This window comes from Furipterus horrens, unplaced genomic scaffold, assembly GCF_987537825.1.
Source record: "Furipterus horrens unplaced genomic scaffold, mFurHor1.1.pri manual_scaffold_9, whole genome shotgun sequence".
NCBI lineage: Eukaryota > Metazoa > Chordata > Mammalia > Chiroptera > Furipteridae > Furipterus > Furipterus horrens.
Window position 1 is genome coordinate 218,366 of NW_028327179.1, and position 20,415 is coordinate 238,780.

General features: G+C 58.4%; 1 protein-coding gene across 2 annotated transcripts; it reads right to left on the bottom strand.

Moving 5' to 3' along the window:
• Nucleotides 1-230: 230 nt before the first annotated feature.
• On the bottom strand, nt 231-15,454 carry GCK (glucokinase). 2 transcript variants are annotated; one of them, XM_090286955.1, is made up of 10 exons: nt 14,992-15,454; nt 6,354-6,516; nt 5,768-5,922; nt 5,258-5,377; nt 4,298-4,393; nt 4,012-4,111; nt 2,327-2,510; nt 1,342-1,497; nt 700-933; nt 231-429 (listed from the first exon to the last, which is right to left on the bottom strand). In XM_090286955.1, the coding sequence occupies exons 1-10, from the start codon at nt 15,034-15,036 to the stop codon at nt 285-287; spliced, it is 1,398 nt and encodes a 465-aa protein (XP_090143081.1). In that variant the 5' UTR covers nt 15,037-15,454; the 3' UTR covers nt 231-284. The 2 variants fall into 2 exon arrangements, with proteins under 2 accessions (XP_090143081.1, XP_090143082.1); XM_090286956.1 differs by lacking the exons at nt 4,012-4,111; nt 4,298-4,393; nt 5,258-5,377; ... (1 more) ...; nt 6,354-6,516; nt 14,992-15,454 and adding an exon at nt 2,696-2,742.
• Between the last annotated feature and the right edge of the window lie 4,961 nt (nt 15,455-20,415).

Sequence of the window (20,415 nt, forward strand, 5' to 3'; positions counted from 1 at the left end):
GAGGCAGAACAGTCCTGAGTGAGCAAGTCCCCTCTGGGCGGCCGATTCCAACAGAGAGGAGCCTTGGGGTCTCCGTTCCCGCTGCTTCAGCTCCCTACCCAGTCAGGGTCCGGGGGCTGTGCCAACAGACTCGGGAAGGACCGGCCTTTCCCCAGACCCCAGGTTACGGGGCAGCAGCCCGGAGGGGCGGTGGGCCAGGCTGGGTGCACCTGTGGGGAGTGGTGTCCCCTGGGTCCCAGGTCCAGCGACGCCACGGCCTCCTCCTCGCCCGGCCCCTGCCGTGGTCACTGGGCCAGCATGCACGCCTTCTTACAGGCCACCGCAGAGACCAGCGCCGCGCCCCGGCCACTGCCGTCCTCTGACTGGATGAAGGTGATCTCGCAGCTGGGGGTCAGTCTGCGCACGCTGGCGTGGAACTGCTCCTTGAAGCTGAGCGGGCAGAAGCAGCGCTGCGGTCCCTCCTCCCCCGCTCCCACACGGCCTCGCCCAGGCCCCCTCCGGAGTGCTGCCGCGTGCGAGCCCAGCGCTGGGGTAAGCCTCGTGGACCCCTGCCCTGCCCCGGGCCGTGTGTTGGAGAAGAGATAAGAGCCCCTGGGTCTGTGAGCACCAAGGAACCCGCAATAGCATCTGTCTCTCCTCGCGTTTCACAAGTGGACCCTGAGGCCGGGGCTCTGCCCTCAGGACGCGGCGCGGGCTCACCTGGGGTGCAGCTTGTATACTGAGCCGTCCACGCCCACGGTGATACGCATCACATCCTCGCTGCGGCTCTCGCGCATGCGGTTGATGACGGCCGCCAGCCCCGCGGCACACATGTGTGCGGCGCGCGTGGACACGCTCTCGCAGGCCCGGCGCACGATGTCGCAGTCGGTGGCCGAGGGCCTCAGCCCCAACGTGCGCAGGATATTGTAGATCTGCTTGCGGTCCCCCGAGTCGCTGCGGGGCAGGAGGGGAAGGTGTGGCGTCGCTGGAGTGTTGCTAGGCCCAGCCAGCCTGCCGCCCCCCCGCCAACGCCCCCTCCCCTGGCCAGCGGAGGCCTCGTCCCTTCCCCCTGCCCACCTCGCCCAGGCCAAGCGCTTGGGGCTCAGGCTAGGGGGACCGGGAGTGGATCAGATTCCACCAGTGACCAGCAGTGACCTGGTGATTAGTCCTCTTTAAGACCAGGGTCTGCGCTCTCACATGGGCGACACCACCGCGCCTCTGGGCTGTTTGGTGGATGAGGTGAGACCTTGACCATGACAGGCAGGGAGCCACGGAGGGGCCATGTGGACTGGGTCAGCTGCCAGGCGGCCTGGCTGGCGGGCGCCACTGGGGACCAGAGCCCGCCTCCCTCACCCCACGCACCTCTCCACCTGCGACACGAAGCGCGTCTCAAAGGCGCCGCGTGTGCGCAGCTGCTCTGAGGCCTCCCCGTGGAAGAGCAGGTTCTCGTCCACCAGCTTCAGCAGCACCAGCCGCACCAGCTCTCCCATGTACTTGCCGCTGATGAGCTTCTCGTACCTGCACAAAGGGCGATCTCTCATCCCCCGCAGGGAGGTCCCCGCGTGCAGGCGGAGGCTGAAGCCAGGAGGGCGCTGTGACACTTGCCAAACCTGGGCTCTTGCCCGCTCACTCACTACCAACCGGGGCGTTAGAAACTACGCGCCCGGCTCCACGGCGGGGCCTCAGTCCAGTCCTTCTCAGACTGTCCTGTGACCAGACCTGCCCGGGGGTCACATGGGTCCTTGCACATGGGAAGGGGCGCTGTTTTCATAGCCCCGTCACAGTGGGGAGATTCAGACTCAGAGGCCTGGTGGCCGCTCTGGGGTGCGCCTGCTAGCCCTGCCTTGTGCCCCACCGTGAGCCTCCGTATTTCATCCTGAAGCCCATTGGCTACGACCAACCTAGCAGAGGCTTCTGCCAGCCAGAGGCAAAGTGGACGGCAGGAATCAGCAGGTGGTCCTCAAGGAGAGCCGTGATTCCTGATAAGCTGTGTTCTGCGAACCCATAGCTTTCCACTAAACGCTGTATCCGCTCTGTGAATGTGGGCAGATTGGTACTTTGGAGAGCTCGGGGTTACACCCAGTTAACAAGGCTGGGGTGCGTCTGGGAGCCTTTCTATGCCTGTCAGAATGGGGGAGGTCCCAGCTCATCTATCCAGGAGACCCCCTTTCTAAGGACTGAACGCTCACATCTGACTGTTCCCAGACGGGCCTGACATGTGTGTGAGCTGGAAGGAGAGACGAGCCAGCTTCCCACGGGACGGTCAGCTGCTTTTCCCCAGACCTGTTTAAAAGCCGGTCCACCATCTGTGTGGCGGCCCGTCTGCGCCAGCGGGGCGCATCCTTACAGCTGCTGGCCGGGGTTCAGGGAGCTCTCGTCCACCGTGCGGTCGTACTCCAGCAGGAACTCGTCCAGCTCGCCGGCGTCCCCGAAGGCGCCCCACTCGGTGTTGACGCACATGCGGCCCTCGTCGCCCTCCACCAGCTCCACGTTGTGCATTTCCTCCATGTAGCAGGCGTTGCAGCCGGTGCCTGAGGTGGGGGCAGTGACGGGACCGCCTGGGGCCTGGGGACAGTTGCCTCTCCTGGACGCACTCCTCCCACCACCTCCAGGAAGCACCTGCAGCCTCCTGTCTTCCCTGCTTCCACCAGGAGTGAAGGCTCTATGCACACACAGGACCTGGGTTTGCTGTGTGGCCTTCGGTAGATGAACCCACCTCTCTGGACCGTTGCTCTTCCCTGAGACGGAATGGTGACACCTCCTCCAGTTATCTGGGCAGCCGGGAGGATTGAGGGGAACATGTCAACTAGAGGTGGCTGTGGGACGTTATGAAACGGTCTATGCTGTGCCGCTGTTTTCCAGCACTTTCCATGCATGCATGTGAGCGTTTCTGTCCTGGGCCCTGTTTTGGGGGGCAGCGTGGGACTGAGGTACTGCAGGTGGGACTGACTATGGAATGTATAGTTTGCAGGGAGCTGTGCAAAGTCTACAGAACCTCATTCTGAGCGTGACGGTGCAGGCTGCACGCACCAAGGTCATCGGGAACAGCAGCTCCAACGCTGGCCAGTGGAGCTGCCCAGCAGGAAGCAGGCCCGGTGACGCTGGCCTCCCAAATGTTTTGCGTGGAAAGAGTAGAAGTCTAGACTTGGGTGTGAACTCTCCCAACGCTTAGATCTTGGGATCTGTCATGAGCATGTTAGGCTCTGAGCAAAGTAACCAGTAGGGCCTGCGGGACGGACATGATCACAGGCTGCCCTCTGCTGACCCTGCCCAGCTCAGACCAGTGTCTCGGGGACACCGGGCTCTGCAGGGGCACAGCAGGGCCTGAGGTCCTGTGTAGTGATGGCCTGAAAGGCAACGTTGGTCTGAAAGGTGAGACTAGAAGGAGAGGATGTGACAACCGGGGGCAGATACCCCAAGAGGTTGGACTCAGCAGACACCTGTACAGGAGATGGTCCCTGAGAACCTGGGACCAGCTCTGAAGGGCCCATCGGGACAAACAACTCTAACTCCGGCTTTCTAGGTAACCAGGGCCGAGAGAGTCCAGAAAAATACCCGCACTCCTGTGTGCCCAGCGGGTCACTGATCTGATGGGATTGCTGCTCCATAAACGCCAGTGGGAAAGGCGGGCAGCTGAAGTGGAAGTGCCCCTGGGCCCGGCTTGGGCAGGGCAGGCTGGCAGCCCTGGGCATGGCCAGACCACCCAGGAAGAGATGACACCACTTTGCTTATCCTTTTTCACTTGGACAACTCTGTCTAGCTTGGTCCATTTAATAAATAAGGTGTTTTAAAGGAATCCTAGTGGGCCAGGCACACATGTAGCCGGTGGGCCATCTGATGCAGCAGCTAGCGCATGTCAACGTGCTTCCAACCAGGAAAGAGCTTCACACTCAGGGCACCCTCAGGTCTACCCCGTCTGTCTGGGCCTGGCACGCAGGGCCTGTGCGGGCTGTCCCCGACTGCCCAGGACGGCGGCCTCGCTCCTCAGGGCCCGAGGCTGAGGCCCCTGCACGGGGCGGGGCGCAGCCTTACCCACAATCATGCCGACTTCACACTGGCGGTCTTCATAGTAGCAGGAGATCATTGTGGCCACCGTGTCGTTCACCATCGCCACCACGTCCATCTCAAAGTCCTGCCAAGAGGCGCAGAGCAAGCGGGGGTGGCGCCGGGGGTCTCAGTTCAGCCTGCTCTGGGCTGGTTTGGCCCAACGGGGGAGGCCGAGACCCCTTCCTGAGGGGGCACCCAAAAGGCCCTCCTTGGAGTCCTGGCCTGCGGGAGGGGGTGGGGCGAGGGCAGCCAGGCGCAGGGGCCTGCTCACCCCTCTCCGCTTGATGGCGTCTCGCAGGAGCCCCACGACATTGTTCCCTTCTGCTCCCGAGGCCTTGAAGCCCTTGGTCCAGTTGAGCAGGATGCCCTGCGGGAAGAAGGAGACTGGGGTGGTTCCTGACAAGGTTGGGGCAGGGGTGAAGGGTTGGGAAGCTGCCTTGGACCACAGGGCCAGGCATCCCACTTTGCAAGTGAGCAAACGGAAGCACACACAGCTTTGAGAAGTGTTGGAGACAGTCCCCCACAACTGTCCATATCTCTGCAGAGCTGGGTCCCAGCAACCTCAGGGTGTTTGTCTAACGAAGCCCAGAGGCATCATCCCAGGGAAAGGATGCAGCCAGTAGGGGAGCTGCCCCGCGGATCTCGGGGCTCCTCTTCTGAGGTGCACCCGCTGCAGAGGAAGGAACCAACTGGCACTCATGCGCGGGGGTAGGGAGCTGGGAAAACCAGTGTGAGAAGTCGCTCCCGCCGCTGTCCTGCTATGAGGTCTGGCGTTGCAGGTGTACGTGTACTTGACTAGTGTGTATGTCACTGGTGTGTGCATTGTGTGTGTATGATTGATGCGTGTGTCCCTGGGCCAGGGTGACGTACCAGCTCGAAAGCAGGGCACAGCTGCAGCCCCGGCACAGGTAGTCGGCAGAGGGACGACACCTGAGTGTATGGGGCGGGCCCGCCTGCCTGGTCGGAGCCCCAACACTGCCCCTGCCTACCCGGGCCCCTCGCTAGCTCAGCTCCCTAACCTGTGATGGGGGCACGACCATGCAGGGTTGGGGGGTGGGGGAGGCAGACAGTGAGGGCCACCTAACCTCATTTCCCAGGACCACAGGCAGTTTGAAGCCAGGGCTCTTTTCCCACGAGGGGGCTGCCTGTGAAGGCAGCACAGGGTGCCTTTCTCTGGGGCACATATTTGTCCATTCGTCTGTTGGTCTGACGTCCCTCTGCCCAGCCCCACCTTGTCAATGTCTTCATGCCTCACAGGAAAGGAGAAGGTGAAACCCAAGGGCAGCTTCTTGTGCTTCATCTGGTGCTTGTCCAGGAAGTCGGAGATGCACTCGGAGATGTAGTCGAAGAGCTGGAAGAGGCCCAGCCACAGCAGTGGACCCGCACAGCCCGCCCACCCCAGTGCCTGTGCCGGCCATCGTGGGGTGTGGCCAGCTCCTCACTCCTGATGCCCCAGCCTGTGGGGACTCAGCCCCCCGCCCCCCTTCCCACTGACGGCAGCCCCAGGGGCTGGGTAGCTGCAGGGCGGGCTGGCCTCCAGCCCAGCTGTGCTCTGTCACAGGGACACTGGGCGGCAGGAGGCGCCTCCCTGGCTGTAACTATGTTTTCCACCTCCAGCACCTAAGTGTCCTCTGCTGTGTCCAGGTGTCCTGGCCACCCACCTTGCCGCTGCTGGGGCCCAGCCCCCGCTCAGGTGCACAGGCAGCGCCCCCGGGACCAACCGCATGCGGAGGCCACTCACCATCTCGGCAGTGCCGGTCATGGTGTCCTCTGGGATGCAGTACATCTGGTGCTTGGTCTTCACGCTCCACTGGCCTGCCTCGCCCTCGCCCACCTTCACCAGCATCACCCTGAAGTTGGTGCCGCCAAGGTCCAGGGAGAGGAAGTCCCCAACTTCTGTGGCCCCAGGAAGAAGCCTGTCAGCCTGGGGGCAGTGCCCACAGGGAGCAGAAGGAAGGCAAGCAGGCCCAGGGCAGCAGCACGAGGGGAACAGTGCCAGGGGTCAGAGGTGAACTGGGAAATCTGGGGACCCCCCTGCCCTGAATGGAGGTCATCCCAAGTCCAGGGTTCAGCTGAAAAACTAGTGAAATGGCCCAGACTCAGGCCTCGGGGCAGGGGGAGTGACCAGAGGGAGCCACCTTCTCCACGTCCGATGAAAAATGTCAGGTTCCTGAGGCTCCGGTGAGCCTGCAGGTGCCAGGGCCCGCGGAGCCTATCTGCGGCCCCACCACTGGGGCCCAGTCTTGGGGCTGCTGGGCACAGAGCCGTTGGAAGGGCCTGGGGACGCTGCCCCTGTGAGGAGCTGCCCGCGCTGCTTCCAGCAGTACCTGAGCCTTCGGGGGTGGAGCACACGTAGGTGGGCAGCATCTTCACACTGGCCTCCTCGTGAGTCTCCAGCCTCAGGCCTCGGGCCATCTCCTTCTGCATCCGCCTCATCACCTTCTTCAGATCCTCCTCCTGCAGCCGGAACTCCGCCAGGATCTGCTCCGCCTGCACCGGGAAGGGCGCGGCTGGGTGAGACAGTGTGTGTGGCACTGACGTGGTCCTCCCCCCGAACACCCAGGGTCTCCTTTGCCCTCTGGCCCTGGTTCAGGGCGGCCCATCACTTCTACCCTCCACAGCTAAGCCAGCTAAGCAATCAGAGCGACAGCTGCAAGAGCAGCCTCGTGGGTGCACCTGGGGGTCAGGGCAAAGGGCAGAGGGCAGAGGTAGAAGGCCAGGGGAGCTGCAGGTTCAACCAGGAGGGTGGATAAAGAAGGTGGGTGAGACGCAGGCCAGGACAGCCTGTCTGGAGGGCAAGAGTCGTTCTTGCCCCAGGGCTGATGCTGAGGTTTGAGGGGGCACGTGCGCACGAGCGTGGGGACAGTCAAGGCAGCCGGGTGCCTGGCTCCACAGTGTGATGGCCATGAAGCTGTGGGTTCCCTGTGCACACCAATGCTCCCTTTCCCCCAAGGACGGGGGGCCTGGGTGGGGTCTCCTCCCGAACATCCAGGGGGGTGGCCTCGAGCCCCTCCTGAATGCAGCTGCCTGAGCCCAAGTGCCCCCAAGAGCCGGACCTCACTCTGCTCCTGCGTGTGGTTCTGCCGCCCTTTGCACAACGATGCACATTCCTGCCGAGAAGGCCACTTTCATGCACAGGCTATTTGGACCAAAAAGGTGAGCAAAGCTACTCGGATGAAAGCAGTGAGTCTCTTCCTCTGTGCGGGCTGGGTGCAGACTCTGGGCACCCAGCCAGGTGGCGGCCCAGCTGTTGTGCTGGGGGTGGGGACTGCATATTAAAAAGAGGCAGCCCCTCCCCAGGCCCAGGGGACAGCCTGGGACTGCGCTGAGCCAAGCACAGCTGTCCCACCCCCTCGTGCTGGGGCTTCGGTTTAAAGTTGGAAACCTGGCCAATGACAGGTGACAGGAGGCCTGGTTTGGGCAGGACAGGGCCCCCCGGGGAGGTCAGCGCCCCTCCAAGTTTGGGAGCTCAGCATGTAAGGGTGTGGCGGTGGCCGTCCTGCAACCCGGAGGAGCCCAGGCTGAAGAGCAGAGCTGTTAGCAAGCCACGGACGGGGAAGAAGAGAGATGGAGGAGCCGGCCCTGCTGACAGCACTGGTGTGCGGAGCCAGCCCCGGCCCCCCTCCACCTGCGGCTGAGGGAGCAGAGCGGACACCAGGAGCCAGGCAGGGTCTCTGGTTTCCTGCCGCTGGAGCATTCCCGATGAATGCAGATCCTAACTTAGGAGCCACGGGTCTTATCCAGAGCTCACAACTCCACACTTAACCCCAGGGAAGGTCACAGAGGGCTGGGGCTGGCCAAGTCTCTGAGAAAAGCGCACAGACTCGAACGCCAGTGCTCGCTGGGCAGGCGCGGTCTGCGTGGCAGGGGCGCTGTGTCCTCAGGGCCCCGGCTGACCTGTTTGCCTCCCGTGTTCGTCCCTCACACACGTTCACAGGGACAACACCCCAGACCCTGAGGTGAGGCCTCCACACAAACCTCACCCCTGCGCCCAGCACGCGGGGCGGGGCAGCACCTTCCCCTTTTCTAGACCCGGAAAGACTCACGAAGTCCAAGCGTCTCCCCCCAAACAGAACTGTCCACGGGGAACAAGTGTAACACATCCAAGGACTCTAAAGGAGCAGATGTCAACGCCGCAGGGGCCCCGCCCTCAGGCCACTCTGCCGGACGCCCAGTGGCCGTGTGCTTGGACTCACCAGGCGCTGGCCAAAGGCTCCCTCTGCCCAACCCACGGCTAGGCCACTGACTCTGGGCGAAGCCCTGGCTCTGTCGCTCACTGGCCAGAAGATCCCCTCTGTGGGTCCCCCGAGACCATGCGAAGTCAAACCACCTGGTCAGAGGGCAGCCTGGAATCGCTATCGCCCTCTTGTGCTGCTCTAACACTTTCTCTCGTAAGAGCCAGTTTCACAGGAAGACCCCACAGCAAGCACTGTCCCCCTGCACCCCCGGGTGTGGACTTGTGTCGCCCTGGACAGGCCGCTCCTGCCAAGCCCAAGGGAGCGGCGAGGGATGGTTGCTGGACAGAATGCCAGGCTCTCCTGCCAGTGGCCCGTGGGGTCACCCCCCAGGAAGTCCTTGGCAGCAATTGATCCTTTTCCCAAAAGAAAGCAAAACGCTTTCACCGGACCACGCGTGACAGTCCCTGGCCCACTGGCCCCTGGCTCGGAGCCCGTTTGCTCGGGTGTGGGGTGGCGCCCATTCCTTCCCGACCAGCCAGAGCAAGAAGCAGCAGCCCATCTCCTGGTCCATGCACGCAGACCCGAGAAGAGGGCTAGGGGCGACCGGCCCTGTCCTCAGGGAAGTGGGAGTGGATGGGGAGGGGGGCAGAGGTGGATGGGCACCCATTCTGTGTGGGTGGAAGGCCACTGCCCTCTCTAGCTGGTACATGGACCAGCGAGCATCTGCCCCAAGGCCCTTTCCTGGGGCCGCCTCCTCGCACTCTGGCTCCAGTGCCCCCACTTCCTGTATAAGGCCCTCACCCAGAGCCCGACCGTCACGCTTGTGCCGGCCTTCTGGGCATCCACCACGTGCCCCGTCTCACCGATTCCTCTCGGGTGAAGGAGTGATCCCAGAGCGTCAGCACCGGCTGGTGTGGAGGACCAGGGGGTCAGGAGACAGACCTATCCAGGGAGGAGGGGCCACGAGAGGGGGCCTCAGAGAGGACAGACCAACAGTTTCCACTTAGACTTTCTAGAACAACCAGAGCTGCCCCCCATGGGCTGACCTTAGCCGCCAGTGGACAGCGACCTCCCTGCCCCACGCGGAGACAGAGAGTGAGTGGGAGCAGGGGCCTTGCCCTCTGCCCACTTGGCAGCTTCATCCTTTGGGTGCCCAAGGAGCTGATCCACAGGCGTGACTTGTTGTCTCTTTACTTCATCTCTAGGAAATAATGCAAGTTCAGTGATGGATAGTCCAGGTTACTCTTTCCAGGATCGAAAAACAGGACATAACCACACATCTGACTGCAGGGAATCAGTTTCGTGAATCATGCTGCATTTACATGCAGTTACTAACAACAACGCAGCTGACCTGCTCCGTGGGCCTGGTGAGATGTCCAGGTGGTGTCTACCCTCCATGCAGCCCCAGGAGCCCCCTCTGCATGCAGCTCTGCGTGGGCCCCATCCAGGCTGCATGGCTGAGCCTGTGCAGCGAATCGGAGGTTGCAGAAATGCTCAAGTGTGATGTGGAAGCGTCTGCCTTGTTCTTTCCTGGGTTCTTCACTCTGGGGGAAGCAGGCGCCGGGCTGTGAGGACACGCAGGGCTAACGGGCAGCTCCAGCGGGTCAGGCAAGCGTGAACGCCATGGAGCAGATGCGGCCGCCCACCGACATCCTGTCTGCAGCCTTAGGGAGCCGCAGCTGTGCCCCCCGGACTCCTGGCCACGGAAGTTACACTCAGGGTCACACGCAGCTCGATGATCGTAGTAATGATTGTGGTGATGGAAACGGGAGTAATTTTATTTTCCTTTTTGCTTATCTTTAGCTCCTACATATTCTTCAATGAATGTGTATTAATGGAGTAATATCTAAAATCAAGTTAAAAACACAAAGAGTTGGGCCCTGGCTGGTGTGGCTCAGTCGGTTTGAGGGTGGTCCAGTGAACGGAAAGGTCATCGGCTTGATTCCTGGTCAGGACACGTGCCTGGGCTGCAGGTTGATCCCCAGGTTGGGGGAGGGGGACAGGGGAGGGTGGGCGTACAAGAGACAACCAATTGATGTTTCTGTCTCACATAGGTGTTTCTTTCTCACATAGGTGTTTCTTTCTCTCTCTCCCTCCTTTCCCCTCTCTCCAGAAATCAATAGCATGTCCTTGGTGAGGATAAAAAAAAGACAAAGGGTTGGGCCTTATCTGCTGTTTTGGGGCAAAGGCCCTGAAGCCCAGGCTCTGAAGGATGGAGGGTCATAGTTAAATGGGTCAGATTGCCAGGCCCCACATTCCATGGAAAAGAAAGCGGGCCCAGGGGTGGGGTTCCCGGGCGCCAGTCCCTCGTCATTGGTCTGCAGCCCTCAGCACCAGCCGGGCCCAGTGTGGCACTCCTCACTGCCGCAGGGAGGCCTGGAGGCCAGCACCAGGTACAGGTGACCACTGTGCCCTCACGGATGGGCCTAGTGGGGAGGGAGTCAGGCAGTGTGACCGGGACATCGGGGACGGAGTCCGGGGAGCCAAGGCAGGAGACGGCAGAGCATGCTGGGACCAGGTGACCGCAGCCTGCTGGGCAGTGAGGTGTCCCCGTGAGATCTGAGCAGAAGTGACGTATCCCATTTCCAGGTCTGGGCTTTTTAGGAGAGAGAGCTGCTCCTCCAGGTTGTGCTCACCTTCCTGTGGGCTGCATGCAGACCGTGGTGAGTCTGCAGCAGGTGGTGAGGCCTGAGGCACGGGAGGCCAGGATCCCTGGCTACGGCATGCAGGGGACCTCCCAGGCTCCTCACTCCTGCTGGACGTCCAGTGAGCAGGACGTGCGTTGTACTGCGCAAACCCACCTCCCAACTGTGTGGCCTAGTTAATCCTAGAATGGTGGCATCAATGACCAGAGGCAGAGGCTAGTACGGGGTTGGGGTCACTCGGTGATTTGCTGCTTGGGTCCCTGTTTGTGCTCTGTCCGAAGGTATAAAGATGACTAGGTTTTAGTTCTCAAGGAGTGTGCAGTCCTGCAGAGGAGACAGCGGGGCGCGGGCACTGGAGAGACGGCCCCTGGGACGTACAAGTCCTTGCGGAGCTCAGAAGAGCCCAAGGGGTGTCCAGAGGCAGAGGACAAGGTTTCTCAAGATTCTTTCTTGCTGTCCTTGGTGTGTGAGGGGGTGGCCAGGTAGAGAGGGACATTCCACACAAAGGGGACAGCAGAACAGTGCCGGCGGTTTGCGGAAACACAGGTATTTAGAGTGGCCTGAATCTGGCGCAAGCAGAGGGCATACCCCGCCCACAGGGCTGCTGGGAACGGCGTCTGGGCTGCACAAGAACCCGAGCCGGAGTGCAGACCCTGCACAGATGAATCCCTGCGACTGACCCAGAGGCACAAAGTGTGGCCCACACCCAGCAGGACTCCTGGGAGCGGGCACACCCTTCAGTGGGCACGTGACAGGATAAACAGACCTCGATGAGCAACGCAGTCCTCTCAAGATGCTAAAAGCCCCAACACAGAAAAAATACAGTCAGCCTGAGGAAAATTAGAATAAAAGAATCAAAAACGATAAAAGCAGGCACAAATTATACAGAAAACACACAAACAAAAACAACAGTAAACTCAGTTAACAAACCCCAAATCCAGTTTTCACAAAGACGGATAAAATAGCACTTGGCAGTCTGATCGAGGATGAAGTCAGAGCAACAGACAACTTCAGGGACAACCGCAGATAAAGCTTGAAAGATCTTGTGAGCATCATCTCTAGACTTGCTTCAATGCAGTTTAAAATCTTGGAGAAAATGAACAACTTCCTCCAAAGCCAGAATGAACTTCTGGGAGGGAGGAACCCGAGTGTTATAGATGAACTTGACCCTAAAGACAAAGGAGCCTCAGAACAATGAGGGGGTGAAAGAAAGGGAAGCCAGACCCTTGTCCAGAACCAGTCCACCAATGCCTGGGGGGCGGGGAGCAGGCCCTCCCTCCCCATGAAGAGCTGGCAGGTGGTGGGCAGAGCGAGGGAGGCTTTTCACCCAAGCGCAGAGTTCGGGGCTCAGTTCCCTGACACACTGCTCTGCTGGCAGTCCTGCTGTCCCAGAGAGTGAGGAATCCCCCCGTCACTGCTGGATGTGCCACTCAGTTGAGCTGCTGCAGGGCACCAGGCTGAGGACGGGTGCTGGTGGGCATCCTGGGGGGTCCTCCCCTCCAGCCCTTCAGTCCCATGAGATTTGGCTCCGAGGCCTAGGCAGATGTCAGACGAGAGGAAGCTAAGTGTGGTACTGACCAAGTAGAACCTGGCCTTTGGGGCTGGGGGCAGTCGCGCCTCTGGGGGCAGAGACAGGAGAGGCTGTGTCAGTGCCAGGAAGCACATATGTGGACATGACCCGCTTCTGGTGTTCTCTGCCACCCCACCCCCCAAAGCTGCTTGCTCCTTACCCTGCCCCCCAGAGTAAAGGGGGCAGGCAGAGTCATGCCCAGCGTGGCTGCAGTGTCATGGCGACGTCGCCACGATGCACCAGCCTGAGCGGGAGGAGAAGGTGCAGCCAAGCCAAGGGGCCTCAGATGGTGCCCTTCCTTCCCTTGCGATTCCCAGCCCAGAGCCCCTTCTTGCTTTGCCGCGGACAAAAGGGGTTTCTCAAGACGAAGGGGAGCCCGGGCCCCTGCACACTCTTGCAGACCCGTCCTCATTCTGCGCTGACATTGGCTTCATTTGAGGCCCACTGAGTGTCCTCTAATCTGAATCGATGGTTATCATGGGGTTTTTGTACTTCTGCCCTTTGGGGAAAGGAAAGAGTCTTCCAGAAGGTTCTGCCTTGGACATTCATAATTGAGCCATGGCTTTGCCCTGCCCCTCCCTCCTTGCCCCTAATCACGGCAGTGTCCAGCGCAGTGTTGAACAGATTGTAGTATTTTGTGTCATTACAAACAAATAAATAGATTTTAATTGGTCACCAAAATAAATAAATAAAAATAAAAATTTGGAGAAAATGATTTTCAAAATAATATAAAAGATCAAAATTGCCTCAAGAAGACAGAGAAATCTCACTGGATGGATACAAACATAAAAAATGATAACAGAGGTCAAAGCCTTCCTCTAACAGGAACACCGGGCTCAGCTACTGTTGGAAAAGCCTGGAAACGTGCACAGCAAGGCCTGGCCCGTAACAAGTTGTAACCAATGCTCAGTTAACAAGGCGAAAGGAGCCACACGTGAGCGACACGAAGCAGGGACACCGCCGAGTGCTCGTCTCAGTCGGGCAGACGGCAGGAGGCGGGGAGGCGGGTGACGCAGGGGCAGAGGAAGGGGTTCACTCTCACCCCTGACAGAGCGGTGCTGGGCACCTGCCCGTGCCCGAGCTATGAAGCCCTCGCAGGACCCATGAGAGGGTGCACAGGGACTGTGTGGTGGGGGTGGGGGGACGGGAGGCCCAGCCCAGACGCCCAGTGGGTCTGGAAGCACCAGGTTCCTGTTATCAAATCCTGTCTGCTTGGGACTCCGGTGTGGGCTCAGTTTCCCCCTGAGCCCAACCCACTGCCCTGAGCCACCATCTTCTCACACCTCAGTCCTGGCAGCCACCCCTCATCACCGTGTGTCCACGCCTGAGCCCTACAAGCTCTTCTCCATGGATGCCCAGAGCGATCTCTGCAAAGCACTGAGTAATGTAACTGTGATCAGGGGCTTCTTAGGGGTAAGGTCAGGAGACCAGGAGGCCGGGGGACCCAGAGACCAGGGCACCGGGGGACCTGGAGACGAGACCACCACCCCTGGGGCCACCCACTGTGCAGTACTCCCAGTCCTGAGCCGCTGGTGGGCACCCCTGCTCCACACGAGCACACAGAGCTGCCCGTGTCCTCTGCCGTGTCCTCCAGCAGTCTGGACCTTCGGGCACTGGTGGCCAGAGGGGGACCAGCCAGAGTGGCTTTCTCAGGATCAGGGAGAAACCTGGAACAGAAACACTCCACTGGGTGGAGCCCTGTGTCCCCTGGGACACATGGGAAGAGACGTGGGATCACCCGAGTCTGGGGATGGGTGCTCAGCACCGGTTCCCCATGGCAGCTGTGCCCAAGCCATCAGTCTGCTTGTGCCCAAGACACCACCTCGCTTCTCCTCGGGTGGCCACTGTGTACAGGGACCAGCAGGGAGGGGGCGCGACTGCCTTGTGGCCTGCGCTGGGGGTGCCCTGACCTGGGTGGGCTTCTCCTGACACCATCAGCTCTGCCAGGAGCAGAGCCAGTGCTGTTTGTGCTGACCTCACAGTTTCACAGACAAGAAGCTCGAGGAGGAAATGATGCCGAAGGGACGCCTGGGCCTCTCCCCCTCCCCCTCCCCCATACCTGGGCCTCTCCCCCACCCCCGTGCCTGGGCCTCTCCCCACGGTCAGTGCGCTCTCCTTGTTCACTACATGGGCACAGGGCTGGCTCAGGGGATGTCTGGATTTCTCTTTGTTGTGGAAAAAGTCACTGTTCTCTGCTCCCCTCAGGCTCCTCGTGAAGATTCCCTTGAGAAAGTGTGGGCACCTGAGACCTGTCATCATGTCTCTCTTAACTGCTGTCTCATGGCTGAGCAGTGGGTTCTGCTCTAAAGTCCCCAGACCCTCTAACCAGCACGAGTCGCCCCCCAGACCTCCTGGCTGTCTAACTTCCAGGTCACCAGCTGGAGTCGGAAGCAGTGAGGGCCTTTCTGCCAAGGAGGTCGGTGCCCGCAACTCACTGCTCAGTGAGTGGGTCTGCCTAAGGGGCCTGGGCCTCAGGCAGGGTCTGAGCAGCAAGCGTGTGTCTGTGCTAAACAAACCACTGGGTGTGGGGACACAGGACCAAGGCTTCTGGGACCAGAGGAGGCAGCGCTACCTTTTCCTTCTTGGTGTGCTCCATCCTGGCACCGTCATCCGGCATTGGCACTGCCGCCAGCTCGTGCGAGCTGGGACCTCTCAGTGTTCCCCAGCAGCTTTCTGAAGCAGGACTGTCCCAAGGCTTCTCCCAGCCAAGGGTCACGCCAGCCCTGGTGTCCGGGAGAATATGGTCCAGCTTCAGCTGGTTTCTGGCTGGAGCTTCACTCACAGAGGTTCCTCCTTTTCATCATTCCCAGCCAGCCCGCGAGCCTTGTCTCTGGGGCCACAGCTGGGACCCTTCTCCACAGAGGCCCCTCAGGCTGGGTGTGGTCAGAGCAGGGCCATCGCTGGGCTCCAGGGCTGGTCAGCTTCCTCTCCAGGCTGTGCTGAGCTGTGCAGCGTGGTGGCCTCTGTACAGACTCAGCAGAAAACTCCTGTCCCTTCCTGCGGCTGGCGGTAGCGTTTGAGTAATTAGGCCGAGGGTGACTCTTTCTCACACCCCAATCTGCTTCCTGGGATTCAGCCACCACCCAACACTTCCTGCTGTGACCAGGTGTGCAGTGACCAGGGGTGCGGCGGGGAGTTCTGCTGCGGGGCCCCTGCTCCTGAGAGGGCTTGCGCTGCCATGGCAACCAGGATCAGGGCCTCCGAGCACAGCCCTCGGCCTCAGCAGGCCTGGCCGCCTGTCATTAGAGCTGCCATGCAGAAAACAGGCTGAAGGCAAAAGGCCTCCATCCCCGTCACCATAGCAACAGCCCAATGGCCTTGTCACCTCAGACCTCGCCACCTGTCCAGTTCCCAGGGCAGGGGCAAAGGGGCTTCCAGACTGACATCCTAAAGAGCAGAGGCCCCTGAGAGTCTGAGCACCAGAGGAGAGGGCGTGGGCAGCTCGTGCCCCCTGTGCCCAGAGCACCCCTAGTCTGTCGCTGCCGTCCTGAGCCATAACAGTGGGCCCAGCCACCTAGAGGCCCACAGACCTGGCCTCAGCCCAGGGGCAGCAGGCCACTTACACGGCGATGGGAAGACCCCAGGGGTGGGGCAGCGGGCTGGGGGCTGCTGGTTCAGGGTTCACTCACATCTGAAGCAAAGTGGGACCCAGAAATGACCTCATGGGAGTTTCTGGCCTGACTCCGATCTGGTGTGTTTGTGGTACTCACAGCGTTTCTCAAGCAGGACAAGGGTGTGAGCGCAGAGCAGGGGCCGAGGATGTCCACAGGCTCAGCACGGGCAGTGGCACTGGCCTCCTGTGTGTGGTCACCTGGCACTTGTAGGTTCCCACTGCAAATCTTTGTGTTTTCCCAAGTCACATGAGCTCGCGCTCCTCCTGGACGGTCCCCAGAGTTGAATCGCGGGGCAGAACGTGCAGGCCCTCTCGTGGCCGCCCCAGGCATTTGGCTACATCCTGGCCAACCCTTGAGATGATAAATCTTTATCATTTTCTGCTGGACATCTTTTTATAGGCTTTGTGGTTATTTGTATTTTTTCCCTGGAGATGACTTGTTGATGTTACTTAACTATTTTGTTACTAAATTATCCTTTATCTTTCAATTTATATAAACTGCTTTTATATTCTATCTAAAACATCCAGTAATGCCACGTTTAATATGCTATAATATCCCTCCATCCCACTGAACTGACGAATTTCATCATACAGAAGTGTTTTTTTGTATAAATTGCAGTTTTTGCTTTCAAGAAAAGCCTTTCCCACTCCAAATTATAAAATGTTCTCCCACATTTCTTTCCAATACTTTTTCCAATGTTTAATGGTTAATACTTTGGTCCTTCTGCATTTGTTCTGCACGAGGTGAGAGATTGGTGCAAAAGTCATGTCCGACTCTTTCAAAAGAAAGTTTTAGAGAGTATTTATTAAATTTGTGCCTCTTCTTATAATTTTTTAATGTCACAGTGGCTACTTTGTACCTTATTTTTTCAGGTTATCAAAGTATTGTTCATAATCGTCCGCAACATTTGCACCCATGTTCATCCCGTCTAAAGACCACGTTAGAAATGTTTTACTCTGTGAGTTTCATAAATGCAAGGACAGCAGCAAAGTCTAGTCAGAGCGCTTATGGGGACGATGCAGGGACTGAAAGAAGTGGCAGGAGGTGGTTTTCCCGTTTCCAAAGTGGGGATTTCAGTTGGAAAAACGAGCCAAAAGAGGGTCATCCAAAAAAACTTGATTCCGAAGCATTGGAAGCTGTTGTCACAGAAAACCCCACCGTTACCTCTAGGGAACGTGCAGGACAATGTAACGGAGCCCACACAGCCATGCTGCGCCAGCTGAAAAGGATCGGGAAGGTTTCAGTGGTTGGAAAATGGGTCCCACCTGAATTGTCTCCAGAGAATCTGCAGCAGCGGTTGCTTGTTGTGAATCATTGCTTTCACGACCCCTTCAGGCACCATTTTTAGGTCGGTTTGTTACAGGTGCTGAGAAGTGGGTCCTTTACCATCACGTTAAATGCCACGGATCGTGGATCAGTCGAGGAGGAACAAGAGTTCACCAACCAAGAGGAGGACTTCATCCAAAGAAGATCACGTTGAGCGTATGGTGGGATATGGAAGGAGTTGTCCATTACGAACGGTTAGACAACAATCAAACAATTACTACTAATCTTTACTGTGAACAACTTTGTTGTTTGAAAGCAGCTTTGAACCAAAAGCAACCCTCTTTAGTCAACAGAAAGGGTGTCATCTTCTATCACGTCCTCACACAGTTTGACTTGCCAAAAATTTCTTAAAAGAGCTTGGCTGGGAAATATTGCTTCATCCTCCACATTCTCCTGACCTTGCTCCTTCTGACTATCACTTGTTTCGGGGACCACAGAACCATTTTGATGGTCTTAGGTTGACATCAAGAGAAGAGGTTGAAAATGAGTTGGATTCCTATTTTGCTTCAAAACCTAAAGAATTTTACAAGCATGGCATTTAAAAGCTAGTTGACAGATGGTATGAGGTTCTAAAAGCAAAGATTATATTAATGAATAAATATTCATTAATGGGCTTTTTCATTTTTAAAATAGACCTCAAAATCGGACAGTATTTTTGCACCAACCTCATATTTGTCCGGTAACCTTTCCCCTCGGACTTGCAGTGTTGACGGCATCACAGCGTGGAGTTCATTGTATTGTCCTCTCGTGTAAGGAGCCGCTCAGCTCTGGTCCCCCAGCAGGCAGACCCACAGGCCACGCAGTCATCCACAACCATGGCTCCCGGAGCCTCTGGGAACGCACTGTGGCCCCGGAAGGGAAGACAGGGCTGCGAGCAGCTGTGCTGAAGCCGCCTCCCTCTCTTCCTGCCAAGAAAGTTCCCAGGGGCCTCCCGGTCCCTCAGAGCCTGGCTGCTGTCTGGGATGGGCTGCCAGGCAGGGCACAGGCAGGGGACTCAGCCCCTCGTTTGGGTGTGGAACCAGGAGCAGCCCCTTTGGTGCACTTTCTGTTCCCATCATCACTGACCGGGTCTGAAGGGGGGACTCTGGGCACCGCCCGCCTTGGCCTCAGTTCTGCCCAAACCACACTCTTTCCATTGGCATAATTTTCTAGTTCTTTTATATCTAGTGGGGCAAACGTCCCTTTTTTTTTTCCTACAAAATTTTCTTTGCCGTGAGCTTTTTCTTTCATATAAATCTTAGAGTTTACTCACTCCATTTTACAAAATAATGCTATTGATAATATCATTGGAAATGCATAGAATTTGGGGTTGGGGGGTTCATGTTAGAGAACTGACATACATCTTTATAATGTTGAGCCTCCTCACTCAGAAGGACGGCACGTTTTTCCACTTGCTTGGGTCTGCTTTTATGTCCTGTAGGTGAGTTTTATTACCTTCCTCATGTAGAGCCTACACATTTCTTGTTAGGTTTAGTCCTAAAAAAGGGCAATATGGACTTTCGGCCAAGATGGAGGCCTAGACAGACATGCTGGGTCTCCCTCCACAACTAAGAAGGAACACAACTACCTAAAAACCAGAGACAACCATAAGTTCCAGGAAATCAAGCTGCATGGAAGTCCAACAAAAACATAAAGAAGAAATACTCATCCAGACAGGCAGGAGGGGCAGAGCCCGGGCGGAAATGACGCGGTGTGGTGGTGGCAGCGGGAACAGAAAGCGGAGTCACACATTTTAAAAAGTCAGGAGGGACACACGGGGAGCATTCCCAGCTCCTCACCAGACTGCGCAGCTCACGGGCCCAGCTCCGGGGAGAATCAAGCCCCATTGCTTCTGACTGTGCAGACCAGTGGGGGTTGGGGCAGAGGCAGAAACTGCCAGTCTCTCAGCAGAGTTCGCTTGTTTAAAGGGCCCCCGCGGTCCTAGAACGTCCACAGACCCACCCACTCTGGGAACGACGGCCTGGGGAGCAGTTAGAGGGGCGTCAGTCCCATACGGAAGTGGGAGAAGTGCCTGGAGCATAACTGGTTGGTACAAAATAGACGGGGATGTTAAGAATAGTATAGGAAAGGGTGAAGCCAAAGAACTTACATGCACGACCCACGGACATGAACTAAGGGGGTGGGATTGCTGGGGGAACGGGGGTGCTGGGCAGAGGGGAGCAAAGGGGAAAAGAATTGGGACTACTGTAACAACATAATCAAATACACTTTTTAAAAAAAGGCAATGTATTTATTAGGGGAAATTGTCATTATAACTAATGTTGATTCAGAGAATTATGACTCACAAAGTATTTTCGCATCCATTCTGTCATTGGGTCAACGTGGGGCAGCAGGAAGGGTGGGTATAATTTTCACTTTCAAACGAGGCTGCCAAGGCCAGGAGGCTGAAGGACTGGGCTGCAAGGTCTGCTGCACTCACTGTCCCCCGAGGTCCCTGCTGTGGCCTCCTGCTGGGGACCGAGGCTGAGACGGTCCCTCACGCAGAGGCACAGGCCTCCCTGGCCACAGGAGACCTGCCCCGAGGGCAGCTGCCATGCACGCTGAGCAGGGCCTTGAGAGTGACCTCGCAGGCCCACTTCCCAACAGGGACTTCTGGCAACGTGAGTGGTTTTGCTGGGGCTCTCAAGGGGCAGAATCATTGCTTCTCTTGAGGGCCCAACGTTTCCCACACAGGGCGGGCCCCATGGAGGCAGGAGACTGTCCTCCGGCCAGGCCACCAGCCTAGGTGACCGTGGGTCTGGGGTGGGCTTGGGCAGGGACTTGCAGCTGTGGACTCGGGACGAGCAAGCTTCGCCCGGTCACCTTCCTGTTGGCCTCCGTCCACCCCCTGGCGCGCAGGGCGCTTTCCACGGGGCTGCGAACCCTGCTTCAGGGACGGAAAGGGGAGTCAAGTGCCCTCTTGCATCTGCTGCTCGTCAACGCCTCCGCTCAGAATCATCAACCCTCCCGGCCGGTGCGGCTCAGGACCGAGCGCCGGCCTGCGAACCAAAGCGTTCCCGGTTCGATTCCCGGCCACGGCACGAGCCTGGGCTGCAGTCAGGTCCCCAGCTGCACCA